Raw genomic sequence first — 19,992 nt, forward strand, 5'->3', positions numbered from 1 at the left:
ATTTTCAGCAAGGAATCTTGCACTCGCGCTTGTTGAGTGCAATTTTAGCTGGTCTATGTTCACCTACGGTAAAATTGCGTTCCACTTTTGCTCTGCTGAGTCAGGGTAATGAACGTCAGTCTATTATAAGTCCCAGTGATAATTCAGGTTTGCCCATGTTATCTTCGACCGATGGGCATCAGTATCCTATTCTCGTGGAACAAATGATTTATCGTACTCAACAAGAGAAAAGCGATTTCCTCAGCAATTCCTGGACTTTTAAAGATGTATTAATGCGCTTATTGGACATTATAGCGAACCCAATACGTGATAGAATTGAGAATATTTATAACCGTAGCGTTCACTTTAATTACTCCAATGGCAGCGTTTGCAGTAAGGAGATGAATCAAGGTCTGATTGATAATTGTTGCCATCTTTTGGGCAGAGTATTAGCGGAAATCGTCTATCAAACAGCTTTAGGAGATGTAAGTTGATTATATGGTTTCAAAAAATTGCGGACCGTTTAAATTTAATGACACTTCTTATCTCTCAGTATGATAAAATATTTGTTCCCCCGCGCAGCCTGCACTCGTCAGGTTCACGTTTTGCTCGTTGCGATCAAAGTCGGACATGGAATACTGGTAATTTTGGTCCCGATGCCATTGCATTCACTGTAGACAGTCCAGGTATAGCAATAGCGGGAGCTATGATTTATTCCGGTTCAGGCAGTTATGAGTATCAATTGGAACTCTTATATGATAACAGTGGTGATTTGCAGCAATCTCAACAACAACAGCAACAGCTTCAACAACAGCATAAATGGGAAACCTTAGAATCAATTTCGGGTACTTACGATCAAACCTCGGTACACAACGATATGACGGAAATCAAATTTGAAAGATCAGTTCTAATTAAGGTATGTGCATGAAGTTTTTTTGAATTTATAATTACATTAAGCTAGCGCTACTATTCAGGAGAATACTCGCTATGCTCTGAGGCTTTGTTCTCAGGGAGCACGTACTTGTTCGGGAGATAGTGGTATGGCGTCTATACGAGGACCTTGTGGAACCACATTTCATTTTTACGCTTGTGATCTAAGCTTTAATGGCACTAATGCTCATCGCGGTCAAATTCCCTGCATACTTTATTATAGTACACCGCTTAAACAAGATTCTAGTACCGCTTACAGTGGAGGTAGAGGTATTAGTTGTGTTGATACATCTGGGGTCAGCGATAGTAATCTTTCAAGTAAAGTCACCATGCGTGACACAGCTTTACAAATTGCTTCAGATATAACCAAGAAATGCTCTGAACTTTTGGTTTTGGCACGCAACAATCTGGCTGCCTCTTTATCGCCGTCTGATAATTCTTCAAATCATTCGCAGACAATTGACTCTGAGCATAATATTACTCCTATCGAAGAGCACATGGATATAAATTGGGCCAATAATTCTCGCACATCTGTTTTGCCGGCTGATGGCGGTAGTATATCATCTGCTCGTGATCTTTCCAAACGATTAGAGTCATTTTCCAAAGGCATTATAGAAACTTTAAAATTTGAAAAGCGTTCTACAAACCCTTTCGAAATGGAAATCGAAATTGGTGCAACCGAAATACATCCTAAGGATTTGTTATTAGAAGAATCTTCTTCAATACAAGACCTTAATTTGCGTAACGGTCAAATGACGAAACTTAATGGCAATGAACGTACAGGCGCTGAAGCAGTAGAAGATTTCGCGGTTACATCTCAATACAATCCTATGGGTATGTCAAAAGCCGATTCCGATGAAACTCCGGCGCAATTAGCAGCTGTACAAATTTTAGAAATTTTTAATTTAAATTCGTCGAACCTTTTTCATACGTTATTGCCACTCGTTTATGCTCACATAGCGAATTTAGCTTGTAGTGATGCCAAGGTACTTTCCCTAACAGAAGAGACTTCCCTTTCTAACATTTTGAAATATGTGATTTTGATTCTAGAGTTCAGTGCAAATTTTGGGCTTAATTAAAGACATACTGCCGCATATAGCTGCATTGAATCAATTAAATTATTCCAAAGATCAAAATGGTCAAATGCATTTATTTACATTGCCACGTCTACGAGACATCTCCGAACCTTATCGTAAGAAATGTGAAACAGAAGATAATAGTTTAGTAGCTGCCGGAAGTGAGTGGGGATCAACTAATGATATAACGACCACTAGTAACCACTATTGCATCGTGGAAAGTGAACATCCATATCGGAGCGCTTCTATTAATTGTTATCGTGTCGAGTTTCCAGCATGTGTGCAATGGCTAACGATAGAATTCGATGCGCAGTGCGGCACAGCGCAGTTAGAAGATTACCTTTTGGTTTCGATGCCCACGAGACCACTTTTAAATTGTGAACCTGGCCCAATACATGACGATTATTACGACATTTTGGATAATAACATAAAAACGAACCGAGGCAATTGCAAAAACGCTACTTTAATAGCGACATGCTACAAAGCACCTGCGTGGCGTGATATTCAGCCAACAATAGATCCTGATTGGATAGTCGTTAAAAAATTTAACACGTAAGATAAACCTTTTTGAATTCTGCACACAAGGAAAAAAGTTTATTTTTTTTCTATATATGTACACATAGGCCTTCGAACTGGTTGCAAAACGTCATGATATTACCTGGTAATTGCGTAGAGTTTTCTCTAGAAACATCTTCCCTTTACGCCCAAGACCCCCATATTAATCGTTACGGTTTTAAATGTCTTGTAGTGGGTTACGATAATCCAGTATTGGTATATTTTTATGGAATTTTTAAAGAAGTTTCTACGTAAATATGATAATTTTTTTTTATTTTTAGCTAAATAGTAATAATTCATGTTTGGTACGTATTGAACAGGAGTTAGCTTATTTGGGAGGCATGTGTAGTGCTAATTTAATGAGGAAGAATCTGAGTTTACCAGGTAAGAGAAATAGTTCAACGTTTTAGAAATATCTCAGTAAAATGTTTATTTTTTAAGATGACATAAATGTGGACGATTTAGCTAGCATTAGTGAAACGATTAGTGCACATTTTCCTTTGCTGTCTAAAGGTTTAGCTTTATCTGAACCAGAATTAAATATACACCAGGCTTTGGAATCTTACCTACCAATAGGGTAAGTTGCATTTTTGTTATCGCATTATTTTAAATTACATTAGAATATGTTGTCCTTCAGATCATATAGACAAATATACAGTTTAAAATAACTATTATATTTAATTTACATATGTACATAATTTTGGTATCAACTTTATATATATACTTTAACTAATTTACAAAACATTTGTTTGTATACCCTACACCAGTTGTGGCACAGGATATGTTAAGTTTGTGCAGACGTACATAACATCAAGAAGGGCTTAAGATACACCCACCTTTTATTATACCGATCTTCTCTTTCCGTCTGTCTGCCTCTCCATGTATATTTATCTTCAATGTACGGGTCGCAATTTTTGAGATATTTTGATGAAACTTGGCAAAATGGCGTACTCTAACCCAAAGTCGAACGCTATTCAATATGTTTCGTATCGGCCCACTTTTGCGACCATTCTCCACATAATGCCGTATTTTTAAAAGTCGCTAGATGCAAAAAATGGCAATTTTTGAAATTGGTTGGAAAAACTCGCTAAGTAATAGCACTTGGACATTCCAAATTGGTATAAAAACCTTCGACTGGGGCAATTTTTTGAACTCCCCTTTCACATGACCGTTCGTAAATTAAATGTTTCTATGATAAAAACGTATAATTTTCAATATTTCATTGTGGAAATTGGTTCATAACAGTAAATTGACATGAAATCAACCTTACCAAATTTGGACCATGTAGGTCTATTTTTTGGCTATCATTATATATGCGAATTCTTAGGAAATTAAATCTTGATATGCCAAATAAGATTTAGTTGATAATAATTTATGATGAAAATATGTGCAATTAAAGCAATTTGTCATAAAAATAAAGTGGACCAAATTTGGAACACGTGGGTCTATTTCTTAAATCACAATTCATATTAAGGCTTTGTGTGAATACTAAGCCTTTCAGAAAAAGCTTTAATTTTTAATAATTTCGTAAATCACTTAATGGTAAGGAAATTGGATCAGATAGAGAGAAAGTCTAATTTCTAGTATTTTATGGCAGAAACTAAACAATAATAGGAAGTCAATTAAATTCGCAAAATTGGAATCGCATCAACTGGTGGTTTTGCGTTCATTATAAGTATGCATGAGAGTAACGTGTAATTTTTGGCGTACTAATACCAAAACAAGTGAGCAATTCCACTAGACGATGTGGTGCAGGCCTTGCGCGACTATAATCTTCTTACTTTTTTTTTCGGTGTTACGAGACGTTCTGTTCTAAAGCGAACCCCACATTTTTATCATGTTTACAAATCAGTCTTTAACAGGCCGGCATTCTCTATTTGATATATAATTTGTGTTTCTTTATAGGTGCGCTGTTCCGGTTTAATAATTTCAATTTTTAATTGTTGTCGCTTTGTTTTTTGTTTAAAAAGAACGATAGTGCTTATTATTATTATTATAAGTAACAGGAGTAGACCAATGCTAGGTGCCACGATATATAGCCAATAGGTCGATTCACGGCATTCGGTTGCTATAAATTGACTTAGAAGTATGAAGTCACTACTTTGATCCGCATTACTGTTGAAACGAAAATATAACTGATCCTTGTGTTGCTGAAAGAAGACAGACTTTGGTTGCGGTGGTTGTTGCGTAACATCGACGTCATGACACGAAAATTCATTGTCGTAGTATAAACGCTTAATATTTAAATGAAACATGTCCTGGAAGTCCAGAGGACGTATTTGGTTGCCAAAACTTACGATGTTATTGCTAAAACGCAATTCCATTTTCTCATTAGACACATAATCACGATGCAGCATAATAGCTAAAAAGCAGGCAAAAAGGGAATTGTAAAGACATTAACCTTAAATTTAATCATATTTTCTGTACCCACCTTTAAAAGCTATTTGACTAGTTTGTCCAAAATTATTCTCACGTATACTAACAGCTTCCTTAATAAATGCTTCTAGCCATTCGGCATCTACGCTTTTGAAGTTGTTTTGTATTAAAGTTAACTTCGAGATCACTAGGCATAAATTGCATAAGAGTATTTGCATTAAATCGTTGTCCTATTTATTACGATATTCAGTTTCTTAATTTTATTCGGTCTATTCAAAGAAATTTTTGTCTTTAAGCGCACATTCATTTCTTCAATTTCCCATTTGACTTCTTTAAAAAATAACAAGTATTTAAATGATGTAATTTTGTGCGCATTCACACTTCCTCTTAGCCTGCTAAAAAATGTGATACGTCATAGATAGAAGGTTATGAGAAATTAAAGATAACAGATTTGTTGCATGCAGCAGTTAAATTCATTTTTCCCTTCCAAGATCATGAATTGCAATGCTTTTGATAATGGTTTTTCTCCTTCTTCAGATATATAAATTGGTGCTGTTAGGATTCGACTTGACTAATTCGAGTATTTACTTGCGATAAGTAGCCATCATCAGTATCAATTTACACTAGTTTTCGACATTCATAATTTCTCATTTTTTCAAATTCCCCTAAATTTGAAGCCTTCTGTTTTCTTCAAGGTGATTCCGACTTGAAATCAACTTTGCTGATTCACTTAAATCAATCTGTTACTATTTCTTCTGTTTGCACGGTTCGTCTTCACTCATAGTAGCGTAATTTTCAAAAGTGCGTTTTAAGCATCTTCCTATATAACGACTTTGGTGAACAGTATGACTTTACATGAAAATATTAAATAATACAATTTGTGATGTATTGTCACGAATTTGCACTAGTGGTCTTGCCTGTTTTGCTTAATTTTTTATACTCTACAACACTTATGGTACAAGGCATATTAAGTTTGTGCAGATGTACGCAGTACCCAAAACAACTTGAGATGTACCCACCCTTCGCTATACCGATCGATTCAAAACCTTTATCTGAACCGATCTATGGTTTGAATAATTTTCTTGTGTTCAACATACAAGCCGCAATTTTTGAGATATTTTGATGAAATTTAGTATACCGACGGGTTTTAGTGCTTCGACGGTCCCTATTGAAAATGAATCGGATCAGACCATCTTTTTAACCAGTCTTTGTGTAACGCTGACTTTGTTTTCTGAATACAAATTTTGAAAATTCTACGACAGAAATCACATTCTAAATTGGTATGAAAAATTTGAATCGAATTGAGCATTTTTTTCAATCCATCTCTCAGGTAATCGTTTCTGTGAAAATTGAATTTTTATACGGTGGAAAGGTATAAGTTTTCATTTTACATTATGGAAATGGGTTCATAATAATAATTTACCGAATTTGAACAATGTAGGTCTATTTATTGGGTCGTATCCCGGGTAAGGGTTCTCATGACAAATAATTTATTACATAGTAAAAATACCCAATTTTTGATATTTCATAATGAAAGTTGATTCGAAAGAGTAATTCAATATAAAACTTCACTGTCTCAAGTTTGCATCAAGTTTCGACACCGCAGCACGGAACAATTCTCATGAAAAACAAGCTTTGTATACAAAAAAAAGGTCTAATTTATGCCATTTTATAATAAAAATTTGTCCATAACAATAATTTGAGATAAAAATTAATAGAATCAAATTTGAACCATGTAGATGTGTGTTTTGGACCCAATTCCATATGAGAATTCTCACGAGTAGTAAAGCCTCTGGTAGACAGATCTAATTTTTAATACATTGAGCATTGAAAATTTGGATCACATAGGTGTATATTGTAGATCCTACCATATATACGGATTCTCATGAAAAATAAGCTTTGAGTTGGTGATAAAATCTAGTAGTCTGTAATATTCTTTATCTTTAATAAGTCAATTAATTTTTCCTAATTTGGACTACGTCAATTAACTTTATAAAGAAATGACTTATCATTTTCAGCGTATTATCGCAAGAATTAACAAATAACTGTATTAGGAGAAATCGTGTAGGATATTTGATAGCTACGCGTACCCAACTAATGCATAAGGTCTTTATTTTTTTATAATAATTTGGAATGATGAGCCCGGAGGTGAATGTTACTTGCTTGCTTGTAGATAGTTATTTATGTATTATGATGCGTACGGTAGCTAATTTCAACAATATTTGCTTTGAAGCATCCATTTCATTAATATTTTCGCCAAATTTTAAATTTAAATCTGCGATAAGTTGATTTTATAGATATGTTGATGGCGCAACTTGAATCATGATCTGCATATGTAAACTAACAACATATGTCAGTTGTCCATGTCAGTAATTTCGAATTTAGGAACTTTTGAAAAGACTAATTGGCTAACATTTTTTTAATTATTCAAAAACATGAATTTATGTTAGGGATCTAATGCGCGTTTATAGGAAAGAACAGTAAAGCCAATCAGGCTCTTTGCTTTGACGGTAGTGATAAAAATATCCCTTGTCAACCTTTAAATGCCTTTAAATAAACTTACTTTTAAATGAAAATGCTCTTGAATGTATATCTTGGAATTGTACACCAATGATGTTTAAAGTGTCAAGAACTTCAACCTCGTAGAAGGCTTTCGATGGCACACTGCTAATGAATTTGCAATTTCTTACATCAATTTGTTCAACAACAAATTTTTTAAAGGCCTAGGATTTGTAAATAATAAAAACATATGTATATAATATGTTATCGTTTTTTTATAAAACAACAACCAACCTGTGATTCAATACAATTTATTGATATATTATCCATTTTTAATAGTAAAGCATGATCCTTGAGTATGGTAACGGCAAAAGGATTTATAGTATTTATGTGACCATCGACAAAAGTTATTTCTTCAATTAAACCATTTATAGCATGTGAATCAATTATTTCTATATTAACCTAAATATGTATATAAAATCATTATTCAATTTATTTATTTTTTATATAAATTAGTTTGGATATCTTCTTTTTATAGAACTTTTACCTTTTCAAACCTAAGAACCAAAGGCGTATTACTGGCATGTATAGGAAATGCTAAGGCATATTTATTTAGTATTAAGTTATTTATATTGTTAAAGGTTATTTTACGTAGACCCTGAATATCTCCTAAAGCATTGGCATTTATTGTCAGCGCTTTACAGTTACTTATATCGACATGATAAGCTGAACCTAATAAACGAGGTAACAACATAATCTGTTGAGAAATATTTCAAATGATTAATTAAAATAAGTTGTTTAATAGCTCAACTAATCCTAATTAAGTGTAACACCTACCTGGTTAATGTGGCCACAATCACAAGTATATTTGGCATCATGAGCTATACAAGTTACGTTCAGTAATTGGTGGTATTTAACGGTTTTATAGCCTCTATGATAAATGTCCGCCATTACACCTCTGCTGACAAGATCTAATAACGTAAACATCGTTATTGCAACCATAAATATATTAATGGTAACCAAAAATTTCCAGTAGCTGCCAGATATTGTCAATGATATTATGGGCATTTTGCATTTTTTGCAAATTCATTACATTTTTTAGGATTATTTAATATATTTATAGAAAATCTGAAAAAAAGAAGCATCAAACGTAAAATTATTTTTAAAAATAAAAAAGGTTTTAACAGTTTCTTAAAACTGTTGCTTTTGCTTCTTTTGCTCGTTCTTTCACTTCTTCTTTACATAAAAGCCAAAAGAGAGCTTGAGCTCAATTTTTAAACATGTTGCCCTGACCGTGTGCCATATTTCTCTATTTTGAATGCGTAGACAAATTCCGAGTGTAATAAAGAAAGTGGGCAAAAGATTGTTAGCATTCCACTAAAGGACAGCATTTTCTATTAGAAAATGGCAAAATAGAAAATATGCTTTTATTATTAAAAAAGGTCGGCAAAAGCATCTCTGTTGTCTTTGCCATCTTTGCGTCTTTACTTTTTATGCTTTCCTTTTTTTTTGCTTAGTCCAGTTTTAATGCCCCATTTTGTTTTCTTAAGTCTATAAACAATTCATTTTCATTATTCTGGTTCGTATCCTTCCCAATTAATTTAAACACTTTCACATGTGTTAAGCACATTAAACGTCGTAGATGAACAATCGGTATACGCACTTACTGAGAACTTGAGTATAACCCGAATTATCACCATCAATTGGTATACCAGTTCTGAGAAGCATCAACTCGTAGTAATCTGACGACGCTTGTATTAAAGAAATGCTTTCAGTTCAGATTAGTCGACGATTTTGAGATGTTCTATGTATTTTCATAGATGCGCTTCGTTATAGCTTGCCTCGTTTAATAAGAAGAATTGGCAAATTTGACCAAGCCAGCAATCCAGCATGCTTATATTTCCAAAAATTGGCAATTTGTTGCATGATTAATGCCTGAAGCGCAATTTGATCACGTTTTGTTCTACAAAAACCGTAAAAATGTACAGCGAACCCTATTGCCATAAATTGGAAGATTGTGTTTTATATATACGACGAAGCTAGCAAATGAATTGAATTATGAAAACCGAAGGAGCGAGAAGGAGAAAGCGTCGGAAATGAGAGATCTTAAAAATTATAATCAGAAACGATCGGGTTTCAATAACTTTCCATGAATTGACTCAGATATGCGAGGCTCGCCAAAGAGGTTTCTGCATTGCGTAGAGTGCGCATCTGAAGTGATCGAATGATTCAAAATAAAGAAAAATTTTGTGGTCTCACGACATTAATACAAAAATCTTCCAAATACCTGTCGTGTACCTGACTTATCGTTTTTTAAGTTTTATTAGCTGTTCCTTCAAATCAGTTGATTTGCCGAATCAAAATGTAAAATATGCACAACTTGCAGACGATCTAATTAAAATCTAAAATGTAATAAATCGTTATACTGAGCGAGGTGTCGATAACAAAAATTCATTCTTTTAAACCTATACTAATACTTTGAATAATGTTTTCCTTGCCAAAGATAAATGATTCGTCGCGAGTTTTATTGCTCTTAGAATGAACAGTCACTGATAAGTTTTTTAACTCATACAATAAGCTTAAAAAAAAATGAAGGAAAAACGCCCATGAATTTGCTGTTAAATTTACGTTACAAGTCACACACAAATGTGCATGGTCTGTTATATATATATTCAGTTATATATTATATTTAAAGTAAATAATGTACGATAAAGCATTTACATTGAAACGATTGTAACAGTATCTGCGTTTGTTTATCTTATCAGCACTTTTAATATTTTTTTTTTCAGTATGCCGTTTATCTAATTACAAATAATGAACACTGTAGCGTTACTCATTGTATATGTTATAGAACATCTGGAGGTAAACAATGACAAACCTGCTATAAATTTTATATATGGGTTCAAAAGAAGACGACTTTCTACAAATTTTTTAAACGTTCTACGCTATTTATACGTTTTTGCATACCTAATCGTCAAAATTCCTTAACAGCATGAGATGCACAATATACGTTCCTGGTGTTTAGATGTACTGTAATTTATTTAGGCTGTAAATTTTTCACTCAGTTAACTCAGTAAATATTTGCTCTTACTTTTGCTGATTTATTTCAAAATTTTATTGGAGGATAATTTCTTCATTTCTTTGCTAATTTACGGTACATAAGTTAATATGTAAGTTTATGCGTCGCGTGGAGGGCTTACGTATTCATTTAGTTAACGTTAACGTTTCATCTTAGGAAGAGTTTGAAATTAAAATTAAGTAAAATTTACTTTTTTTAAGTTTTTTATATTTTATTAAACAAAAAGTAAACAAACTTTGAGATGAAGTATCAATATCCCTTCTTTGCTTGTGTTATCTTTAACAATATGTCAATACCACAATGTAAAAAAAGCTGGTAAAATTTGCGTTATTTTTCGCACACAATATTTAATAATATAATATATATAAGCCATCGTTGCCTCAGTAATTTAATTTAGGTTTTTTGTTAATTATGCGCGAACCTGCAGACCGACTTAGTGAGTTCTTAAATTTGTGACGATAGTGAAAAAGAAAGATTTTTCTAAGACAACCTTCTAGCAAACGGAGAGACAGATAAACGAGTGAAGAAATATATATATGTATATTTAATACGTGGAGGATTACAGGGCGCATCCTTGTACGACTACGTACATATATAGTCACTCACACTCAGTAACCATCGGTTTTGTTAATTCAATTTTTTTGCTATTGCGGCATGTTGTTGAAGTCGTGATGGCTATAGACCTTAAGTGTTAATCTTGACCCTTGTTAGTTAAAGTAAAAAAGAAATATAGTTTCAACGGTCCATTAGGTTATGCAACAATCTATTTTAAATTAACTTTAATTTAATTTAATTAAGCTTTTTAGACTTGAAGACACAAAGTCTTCCTGCCTAGTAGTGGAGCCATTGACTTAAAAGAAAAATAAGGCTAATCGCCAAGAATGAATCTACGATGAAATTTGTCATCCTCGTGGATATGGTTGATATCAAAAATATAAGCTTAGATATAATGTACTAAGTATTTACTCAATCAAGCACACAATTATTCCTTTACTAACTGATAATAATTGCAAGGAAGTTCTAAGTAGAATTTCAGCGAGATGCAAGAACGATATTTTCAAACATTAACAAATACAGAAACAGGTAGAAAAATCGATGGCTAGCGTATAGACAAAGAGGCAAATGGACTGAGAGACAAACAGAGGGAATACACAGACAAACGAAGAAGCCTGGAAAAATATAAGCTAATAAAAATTTTAAACACACACATAAAACTTATGCTAGCTGGGTTGGAGTTGCAATTTTCGCCTTCTTTAGAGCTTCAATAATAGACAATAGAATGGCGGATTGCTATTAAATCGAATGTATGCACCATCCAGAATGTATCAGTGAGTCATGACTAACTTAAGAGCCTAACTCAAAAGCTCGACACTCGGTCCTTTTTCCTTAATGTAAAATTAAATGAGAACTTTCTTTTACATTCATTTCAAAATTTGCATCTTTCTTTCCTGCCATTTTCATTTTTTCTCCTTGTACTTCAAGAATGTAGACAATTGATATCAAACTTTTCATTATTTTCCCTTATAAATCTTTCATTTTGTTTACCACCTATAGCAGGCGTGATTGCGAACATGTGAATCTAACATTTTTCGGGAGAATAGAAAAATAACCGTGGAGGTAATCGGATATATGTTTACAATTTTCAGTAACAAAGGATCATTTCATAATGGTGTCCATCTTCGGTTATTTCCTTCGACGTTATCCTAACATGTTTGTGAAATTTCTTGCAAACTTTCTTGATCTTTCAAGCTGGTGCAGTCCATTATTTCCGGTTTACGTAGATTACTGCTAAAGCAGTGCCGTCCCATTGTGCCGATAAACGAGCAATTAAGAAGCAAATGTTTAGCAAATGTTTTAAAGTGTGAAAAAATCAAATGCAGATATGCTACAATCATTAAAAGTAAAGCAGTTCCTTGGTTGATTATTTTCAGTTTCTAATCGCCCGTATCGGGCATAAGTCTGTCAGAAAGTCTTTGGCGCACAATATTATATCAATTGAATTTATAAATATTACTATTCAAATCTCACTATGACAATTGCTAAGAAATTATATTCTATTTTACATAATATTTCAATCAGTGCATATATGGAATTTGAATATTTATATAAATAAATACATGGGTATGTTAATATAAGCAGCATTTGAAAGTAAACAGGGTGTCGCAACCAAATGTACGCTTACACACAGCACAGCCATGCTACGCACTTCATTATAATACGCTATACTATTGTTATTACATACATGCATGTAAAGTAGGAATCTAATGGGTGAATTGAGCCGTTTGAACGTGTATAATATTTTAGATACTTGGTTAATTTTATGGTGAAATTCCGCCAGCCGATTTGTTAAATATATGAAATCAATCTTGAAATTTGTGCTGACATTTTAAGCAAGCGTTTGGTGAGATCGTTCTGGACAGCCAGAAAACGATTGAATTGAGATTTTAATCAATTAGAGCCCACTAACTGAATAATAGACTCAAACAAAATGAACTACATTTGTTGGGATGCTCAAAAAGGCATCTTCGTCTGTAGCCAGCTAAAGGCACTAGAAGCACTAATTGTTCTGGGAAATGATTTCTTTTGCGTCAATGAAACGCCAAAGACAAAAACGGCGACAAGGAGAATGGAATTACATAGGAATATTGCTTCTCCTTCTTAACGGCATTTTTTGTTCATCCAACTTGAGTGCAACGAGTGCACATTGTGAAATTTCATGCAAAATATATGTTCCACAAGTATTCATTTTTCAGTTTTATTTCGATTTCAAAAAACATCATAGGACCCGTTGTTGATCTCATCTATAAATTGGATCGCATCGCGCGATGCAAATAGCAAGTAAAATCTGAGTAGATTTTCTTGCAATACCTTGTACACGAACCCGTAAAGAACGATTTACATACAATTGACCATAAATCTCGATACGTTCTTGCAAAACGTAATAATAAAGTAATAATAATAATATTTATATTTTCTATATTTTCATCTCTTGTTATTGTTAATATTGTTTGCTCTGTTCAAAATTTACATATATGTATAAATAGGCATGGCATTGACATTAACGATGAATTTTTAAACCTAGATGCGACATAACCAATAAACAATAAGTGCACGATTCTTAAATGACGTATGTTTTTATATAGAAATTCTTATTTAAGGAGCGCGCCACTTACGTAGGCAAAGGAAGGCAGGCAAACTCGTGCGTAATGCAATAAATGCTACTCAACTTGTCATATTATTTTTGTTCATATGTTCACTCATTCAATTCGTTCATTCCTACAAATTCGTATTGTGTCAGAATATGAATGTTAATAAAACAAAAAATAATACGCTATAAACACGAACGATTAGATTGTCAAGTTAACTTGAGCAGAAAAGAAACTGCAGACGCATTTATATGATTAGTTTAGCATACATGTTTTTGTGTGTGTTTTTTTTTTTTTAATAAACTTGTGGCATTCTCTAAGTTATGTAGCTCCTTTTTTTTATGGCTCAAGACTTAAATATTACGTCGGATTCAACGCATTTCGTAGATTTTCCTAAATAGGTGCCAAAATTTACACACATATTGAGGCAAGAATAAAACATTGCGAATTAGAAAAAAATTTTAATTTTCATTTACATAGATTTATTTAAAAATGATTTCACTCAGACTTCTCGGCCGTTATCTAGCGTAATAAACATTAGCCTAGCATTCCATTCACTTAAAACTCTTCATGCTCGTCCCGCAATTAAACACGATTAACTACGTACGTACATTTACGTATTTGTGTGTACAGAGAAGTGTAGATTCTTCAACGCTTTTATGTTAAATTATTACCGCATAACCTTTGGACAATAATTTCAGAAATAACACAAAGCAAATAATAAGATGATGAAAAAAAAAAAAAAAAAACAACAAAACTAACTGAAAAGGTACCACCTCTTTGTTTGGACTGTGTATTATATAGCAAGCGTTTAAATCTATACTGATCACTTGTTAGGTAGAGTAGTTATGGCTGTTTGTGTTTGCATCTTTTCGAGGATTTCAGTAACTGTGTAAAACGACTCTATTCTCTACACACAAAGCTCTCTGTCCGTTCGGTATGTAAACATTTTTTATAATAAAGCTTCTATATATAAGCACACAGCATACACATTCCCATGTGTATATAAAGACTTGCGTTACTCTCTTTATTGTTTTATATATTCGCTAGACCGATAAAAACGTATACACTTTATATGTAGCTGTGTGCTTGGGGGAAACTACTACTTCAAGCTCTTAAAATAATATATATATATATATATATGTAGGTACGATTAGCTTATACGTGGTTGTTGTTTTATTTTTCTACTTAAGAACGATAGCTGGGCGGTATATTAACTTCGTTAAGCCGCTTGTATAATAACGAATTGCTCTTTCTTGAATGAAAAACAACAAAAAGTCTTATTTGCAAGAGGAGAAGCACGAAGTTCTGGACATAGTTCAAAAATGTTTTTATTTTTCCTCTGCAAGACGTAAGGTTTTCTCAGAGGTTTAACATAAATTACTCTGTGGTAATTCCATGCTACCATGCTTGATAGATGAGGCTTGAAAATTCTATTGTATATTTTTCCCCTCACTTATCTGCGCACAACGTTTAGTCTGCATTTTTAAGCGTTGAAAGATAAGCAAACGTTTTCCGACTGTAGATGTTTTGCTGAGATGTGCCAAAAAACATTGCGATGTCGAATCATTTTCCAAGAATTGAATGCAAGCCTTATCTATTTTAACAATCTTCTGTTAGCAATGACTTTTTCACATTTGGTTTGCGGCATCCAATGCATATTTAATTTTACGCGTAAATAATATTGCACAGCAGCAAGATATTGTTCGTGGTGCTATGATACAGTTATGATATCATGCGAGTGGTCCTAATATTATGAGGTCAATTTGAGCATCTATTTCAAAGTTCGGCTTATTTTGGATAAGCTAAGAAACACGTTGAAGATATGCTCTCAAATACAGTTTTTACCCAATGAATTAAATTAATTACATTTTTCCTGCTACTACTCGCTGTCGGGATCAGGTCTGCCATGAAAAATCATACTATACAGAAAGGTAACATTTTCGTCAAACAATCCGTTGAAAATGAATTTTAACTAGACTTTTCAAAGTCTCCTCTCTTCACATAACATTATCGTGAACGGCCGTTGTTTATCCTGCTCTAATACTTTGGATTATAATTATTCTGAGGGTTACTAGTGGCGATAAAGCAACTATATTCGTCGAAAAATTGTTGGAGATTAGATTAAATTCAATGGGACAAAGGCGAGATTAATTAGCAATTTTTTAATGCCACATTAGATGCTTGATTTTCACTTCGCTCTCGTACTTTGATGGCAAATAATGATCATCAACAAAGCATGTCATCTTGCAAAGCAAACTTAACTAAACCTGCCTACTATATTGAAAATTTTTTAGGACTATAAATTTAATATGTGCAATTCTGCAATGTGCTTAAGCTTCGTTCATTTCTTCGACTACTTATGTTCTCTTACTCACTTGTTATTTGCTCTTCCATTATTTCTATGCTTTGCATGACGGCATGCACGTATTTGTGTTGCCTACTCGTATTGCAATTCTTCTTCTAAGCATTATATACATTATATATATATATGTTATTATTATTATTTACTTTTCTTTGCGATGTTTTGTTTACAAAACTCATACACCGTATCATCATCAATCAGCGGCTGCTTGCTTGCTTGCACAGCATGACAAAAGCCAATACACAAATATATTACGGCATGTACATGCTGTAAGTAGGCCTTCCTCCATTACGCTCGCTATTTCTATTGTTCTTGTTCTTGTTAATTAATCAGTTAACCATTTTTGACAAGTAGCCTCACCACGAAAAAATACAAAATTTTGTGTTATAACGAGTATATTCGTCATGTGTAATACGCAGTGACAATTTGAGTTTAAGTTACAATTTTAATGTAAACTTGAGTATACTTGTAAAATTCAAAATGTTTGAAACGTTTTGAAGGCAAGTCATAATAAAAGGAAAATATAAAATGTAAAAGTATAAAAATTGTTGCACAGCCGCCATAATTTGAAACCATAACGCACAAGAATGAAAAATGGTACCCCGCACTCACAAATCATGATAAAATATGATATCTTATTGCATTATTAATTTTCCAAGGCATAATAAAAGAAGCATCTGTCATTCATTATTTCCCCAAAGATGCCGTTATACCAATATAGTACATAGTCCGGCCCGTCCACGACAATTTAATAATAATTAACAACATTGTACGAAGTAGTAACATTTTTTTTTTTTTTTAAATACTTATACCTGAAATTCCACTAAACAAAATTAACGATCGAATTCAATTACCTCTTAAGAGTAAATGTTATATTAATTATATAATTAATTGTATAATATAACTGGTATACAATATAAGGGAAGATATGAAAAAAGAAGAATAATAAAAACAATTTTTTTATAAAATCAAAAAAAAAAAAGACAATGATTTTAATAAAATCGAAAATATATAGTCTAAGGATAAATAGTGCTAACGTTGAAATTGTAAATAGCTTGAAATATCTGGGGATGATTATCGATAATAATGTAACGTAAACATTCTTTCGCGATTTTACGTTATTATTAAACTCCTTTTCACTGGCTAGTGATTTTTTGGATGATCTAGGTTTTATTTACAACTCTTTGGAAATATATTTACAAACTATTTGCAGGAATTTTAATTTACAACGCTGTAATTCACTTTTATATTACGACTGACTGATTAACTTTCTGTCAACATTCTGCTTACCCTCTACAATCAAGTTAGCGTTATCTAAATTAATCACGATATTTTTAATCCGTTAATCCGTCTTTCCGCTAAATTAAATTTCTGCCAATTGCTGTTAATCTTTTCGCCGGTCGCCGGTCGCCAGCTGCATGATGTACGTAATTCACCATAAATGTGTACATGGTTTTCTCCTCTCCTTACAATTTGGTGTCTTAGAAACTCGAATAATTTTTATGGAAACTCAAACGATTAAACATGGCATTTTCGTAACAATTAGCTATGCTTTGATGCACAAATATATTCTTTGTGGTCTCGGGGTCAATTTCATACTTAGAAAGTTTTATTCCTTCAATATCTAAATGCCCTTTCAAATCAAAAGTAGTGCGGTCAAAGCTTTAATTATGCCACTTATAATTTACGTTCTACAATTCTATAGTTCCACGTATACTTCAAACGTGAAGACAATGAGATTATTATATAATCGTATAATTAGATGTACATTCTCATTGAGGCGGCATGATCATATCTTCTATTCTGTTCTATGTTTTCTAGATTGTTAATTTTATTAAAGTTAGGCTTCTGCTTAGCCTTTACAACATTATCGTACGGCAGGCATTGACGGAGCTGTTTGATCTCTTGTCTTTTAGTGAATCAAGTCGCAATAACAATTTGGTCATTACTCGAGTTAAGTACTCTTTGGCCAACTCATTCCAGGTAAGACTTATAAAAGCTTATAATTCCCTGCCTAGGGAGTTGCAACAGTTTAGATGCTCTTATCTCGCTTACAAACGTAAGGTTTTAATCTTCGCCGCTAACAATGAGATTAGCTAGATTACCTCGTATTGGTACGAAAGTGCGCGTGTATGGTATGTGTTATTTCCTGTCTTGTTTCCTTTTCTTTGTCTTTATCTGCAATTTTCGTTTGCTTTAGATTGCTTAGGAACATTTTGTTTTATTGTTGTTGTTATTTGCACCCACGATAGACATTGCAATCTATTATAACCGGCCTTAATGGCTTCGAGGTTATATAAGCGTCAATAAATAAATAAGTAAATATTCAAAAAAAGACTAGAAATACGTACAGTGAATTAGTTCCATTATTAATAATTAACAGGAAGCTAAGGCAGAGAAAATGCCTTTCTAAATTCATTCCAAAAAGAATTGGGCGTTTTCCCTGCCCAGCTATAGTCCTGGGTTCCTACTACGTTCTTGTATCAACGGCTTATGGCAAGTATGGCAATGGGCACGTTATAGTTTGGTATACGTTGGGCCAATGGAGACGGAAAATTGGTCTTGATGGGTGGCATTGTAAATAAAAAAGATTTTTTAAGGACTCTAAAAGCAAATTTGAAAGAAAGAGCGGACAAAGTTGGTGTTTTGGAACACTTAAATTCTACCAAGACAACGACCACAAGCGTGAATTCCTCTTAATTCAAGAATGGCTCTCATATAACTGCCCCAAAGTGCTTCCCCACACCTTCCCGCAAATCACTAGATATGAAAAATGTATGGGATCAATTAGGCCAGCATATGCGAAAACATTCAATCTCTTCCGTTCAAGCTGTGAAAAATAGACTACAAGAAGAATGGAGCAAGATCCCTGTTTTCTTACACAAGAAAAATTATACAAAATATGTAAAAACGTTTAAATGACAATATTAAGCGAAAGGGCTACCCCATCGAATATTAATTTTTAGTAATATGCTGTTTTTTTATCTTCGTATCCTTCCTTATAAGGAAAAAACTTAGTATTAATGACGCTATGTTTTTGAAGCTGTTGAAGTTATTTAATTTTCTTGTCGAATGGAATAATGTCGGTTTTTTGTTTTTTTAATCTTTTAATATGTAATGCCTTAGAAGTACAAAATAGTAAAGGAAATTTGCATGTTTGGACAATGGACTAGGTTTCAAATGTGCTTACTTTTTGTCGCGTGAAAAAATCCAATATTAATGAGACTCACCTTCGCAAGTTTAAAAGAATCAACATTTATTGCTTAGGCTAAAAAGATCAGAAAGGTGGAAAGAAATGTAACTTATCGAAAGAATATAAAATACGTTGACATTCCCGTTGACATCATGCTCCCAGAATCTAGAATTCCTAGTTCAACTTTATCGCAAATCTCTTCAATTTCACCCAATCGCATCAGCAACGGAATTTATTAAAAGAGCGACAGTGCGATGAGCTTTTTGTTTCGCATGCAAAATTGCAGTTCATAGATACTCTTGAATGGCTTGAGATTAAACTTGTACCCATTGATGATCACTTATCTGTTGTTTGACTTCTTACGAATCCTTAGTTTTCTATGAATCGGCAAACAGCCTTCTCGGGCTGTTTTTTATACGTGTGCATAACAGAGAAGATTTGCAAGAAAATAAACAAATAAAAATAATAAAAGTACGCCTTTAAAGCTTTATTTCAAAATTTCTTTCTTGGAAGAGGAGATATTTAGTAAATTGTTAATAAGTTCCGATCCTTTGAATTCTTTTTTCCTTCTTTCTCTAATTATCATTTCTTTGTGGGTGTGGTGGTTTTCAGGTTTGTTGCTCGTCGCGAATCTAACTTACTTGTGAAAAACGAAATCCAAATTTTTGAAAGTTTTTGCATTAACTATTTTTTCTCTACGTGGTATTTATATGAAAATATGGAACTAATGAAAATAGTGAAAATGATATAAGAAATAAATTTCATTCGTCCTATGTGTCGCTCATTAGAACGCA

General features: G+C 33.1%; 2 protein-coding genes across 3 annotated transcripts in view; one reads left to right on the plus strand and one right to left on the minus strand.

Annotated features, from left to right (window-relative positions):
- LOC119637478 (E3 ubiquitin-protein ligase highwire) overlaps positions 1-19,992 on the plus strand; it is a 78,038-nt gene that overhangs the window by 9,002 nt on the left and 49,044 nt on the right. Inside the window, exons 12-18 of the mRNA XM_038033503.1 lie at positions 9-464; positions 533-895; positions 954-1,895; positions 1,960-2,537; positions 2,609-2,756; positions 2,822-2,924; positions 2,982-3,117. Of these exons, the coding sequence (XP_037889431.1) occupies positions 9-464; positions 533-895; positions 954-1,895; positions 1,960-2,537; positions 2,609-2,756; positions 2,822-2,924; positions 2,982-3,117 (2,726 nt within the window). The remainder of the gene's footprint in view (positions 1-8; positions 465-532; positions 896-953; positions 1,896-1,959; positions 2,538-2,608; positions 2,757-2,821; positions 2,925-2,981; positions 3,118-19,992) is intronic.
- Positions 4,239-14,385, minus strand: LOC119637480. Of its 2 annotated transcripts, none has more exons than XM_038033506.1 (7): positions 14,252-14,385; positions 8,253-8,543; positions 7,963-8,172; positions 7,710-7,877; positions 7,480-7,639; positions 4,972-5,103; positions 4,239-4,902 (listed from the first exon to the last, which is right to left on the minus strand). In XM_038033506.1, exons 2-7 carry the CDS (start codon positions 8,481-8,483, stop codon positions 4,382-4,384), a joined length of 1,422 nt encoding a protein of 473 aa, XP_037889434.1. In that variant the 5' UTR covers positions 8,484-8,543; positions 14,252-14,385; the 3' UTR covers positions 4,239-4,381. The 2 variants fall into 2 exon arrangements, with proteins under 2 accessions (XP_037889434.1, XP_037889433.1); XM_038033505.1 differs by having other exon boundaries at positions 13,668-14,385.

The sequence above is a fragment of the Glossina fuscipes genome, unplaced genomic scaffold, assembly GCF_014805625.2.
Source record: "Glossina fuscipes isolate IAEA_lab_2018 unplaced genomic scaffold, Yale_Gfus_2 59, whole genome shotgun sequence".
Lineage (NCBI taxonomy): Eukaryota > Metazoa > Arthropoda > Insecta > Diptera > Glossinidae > Glossina > Glossina fuscipes.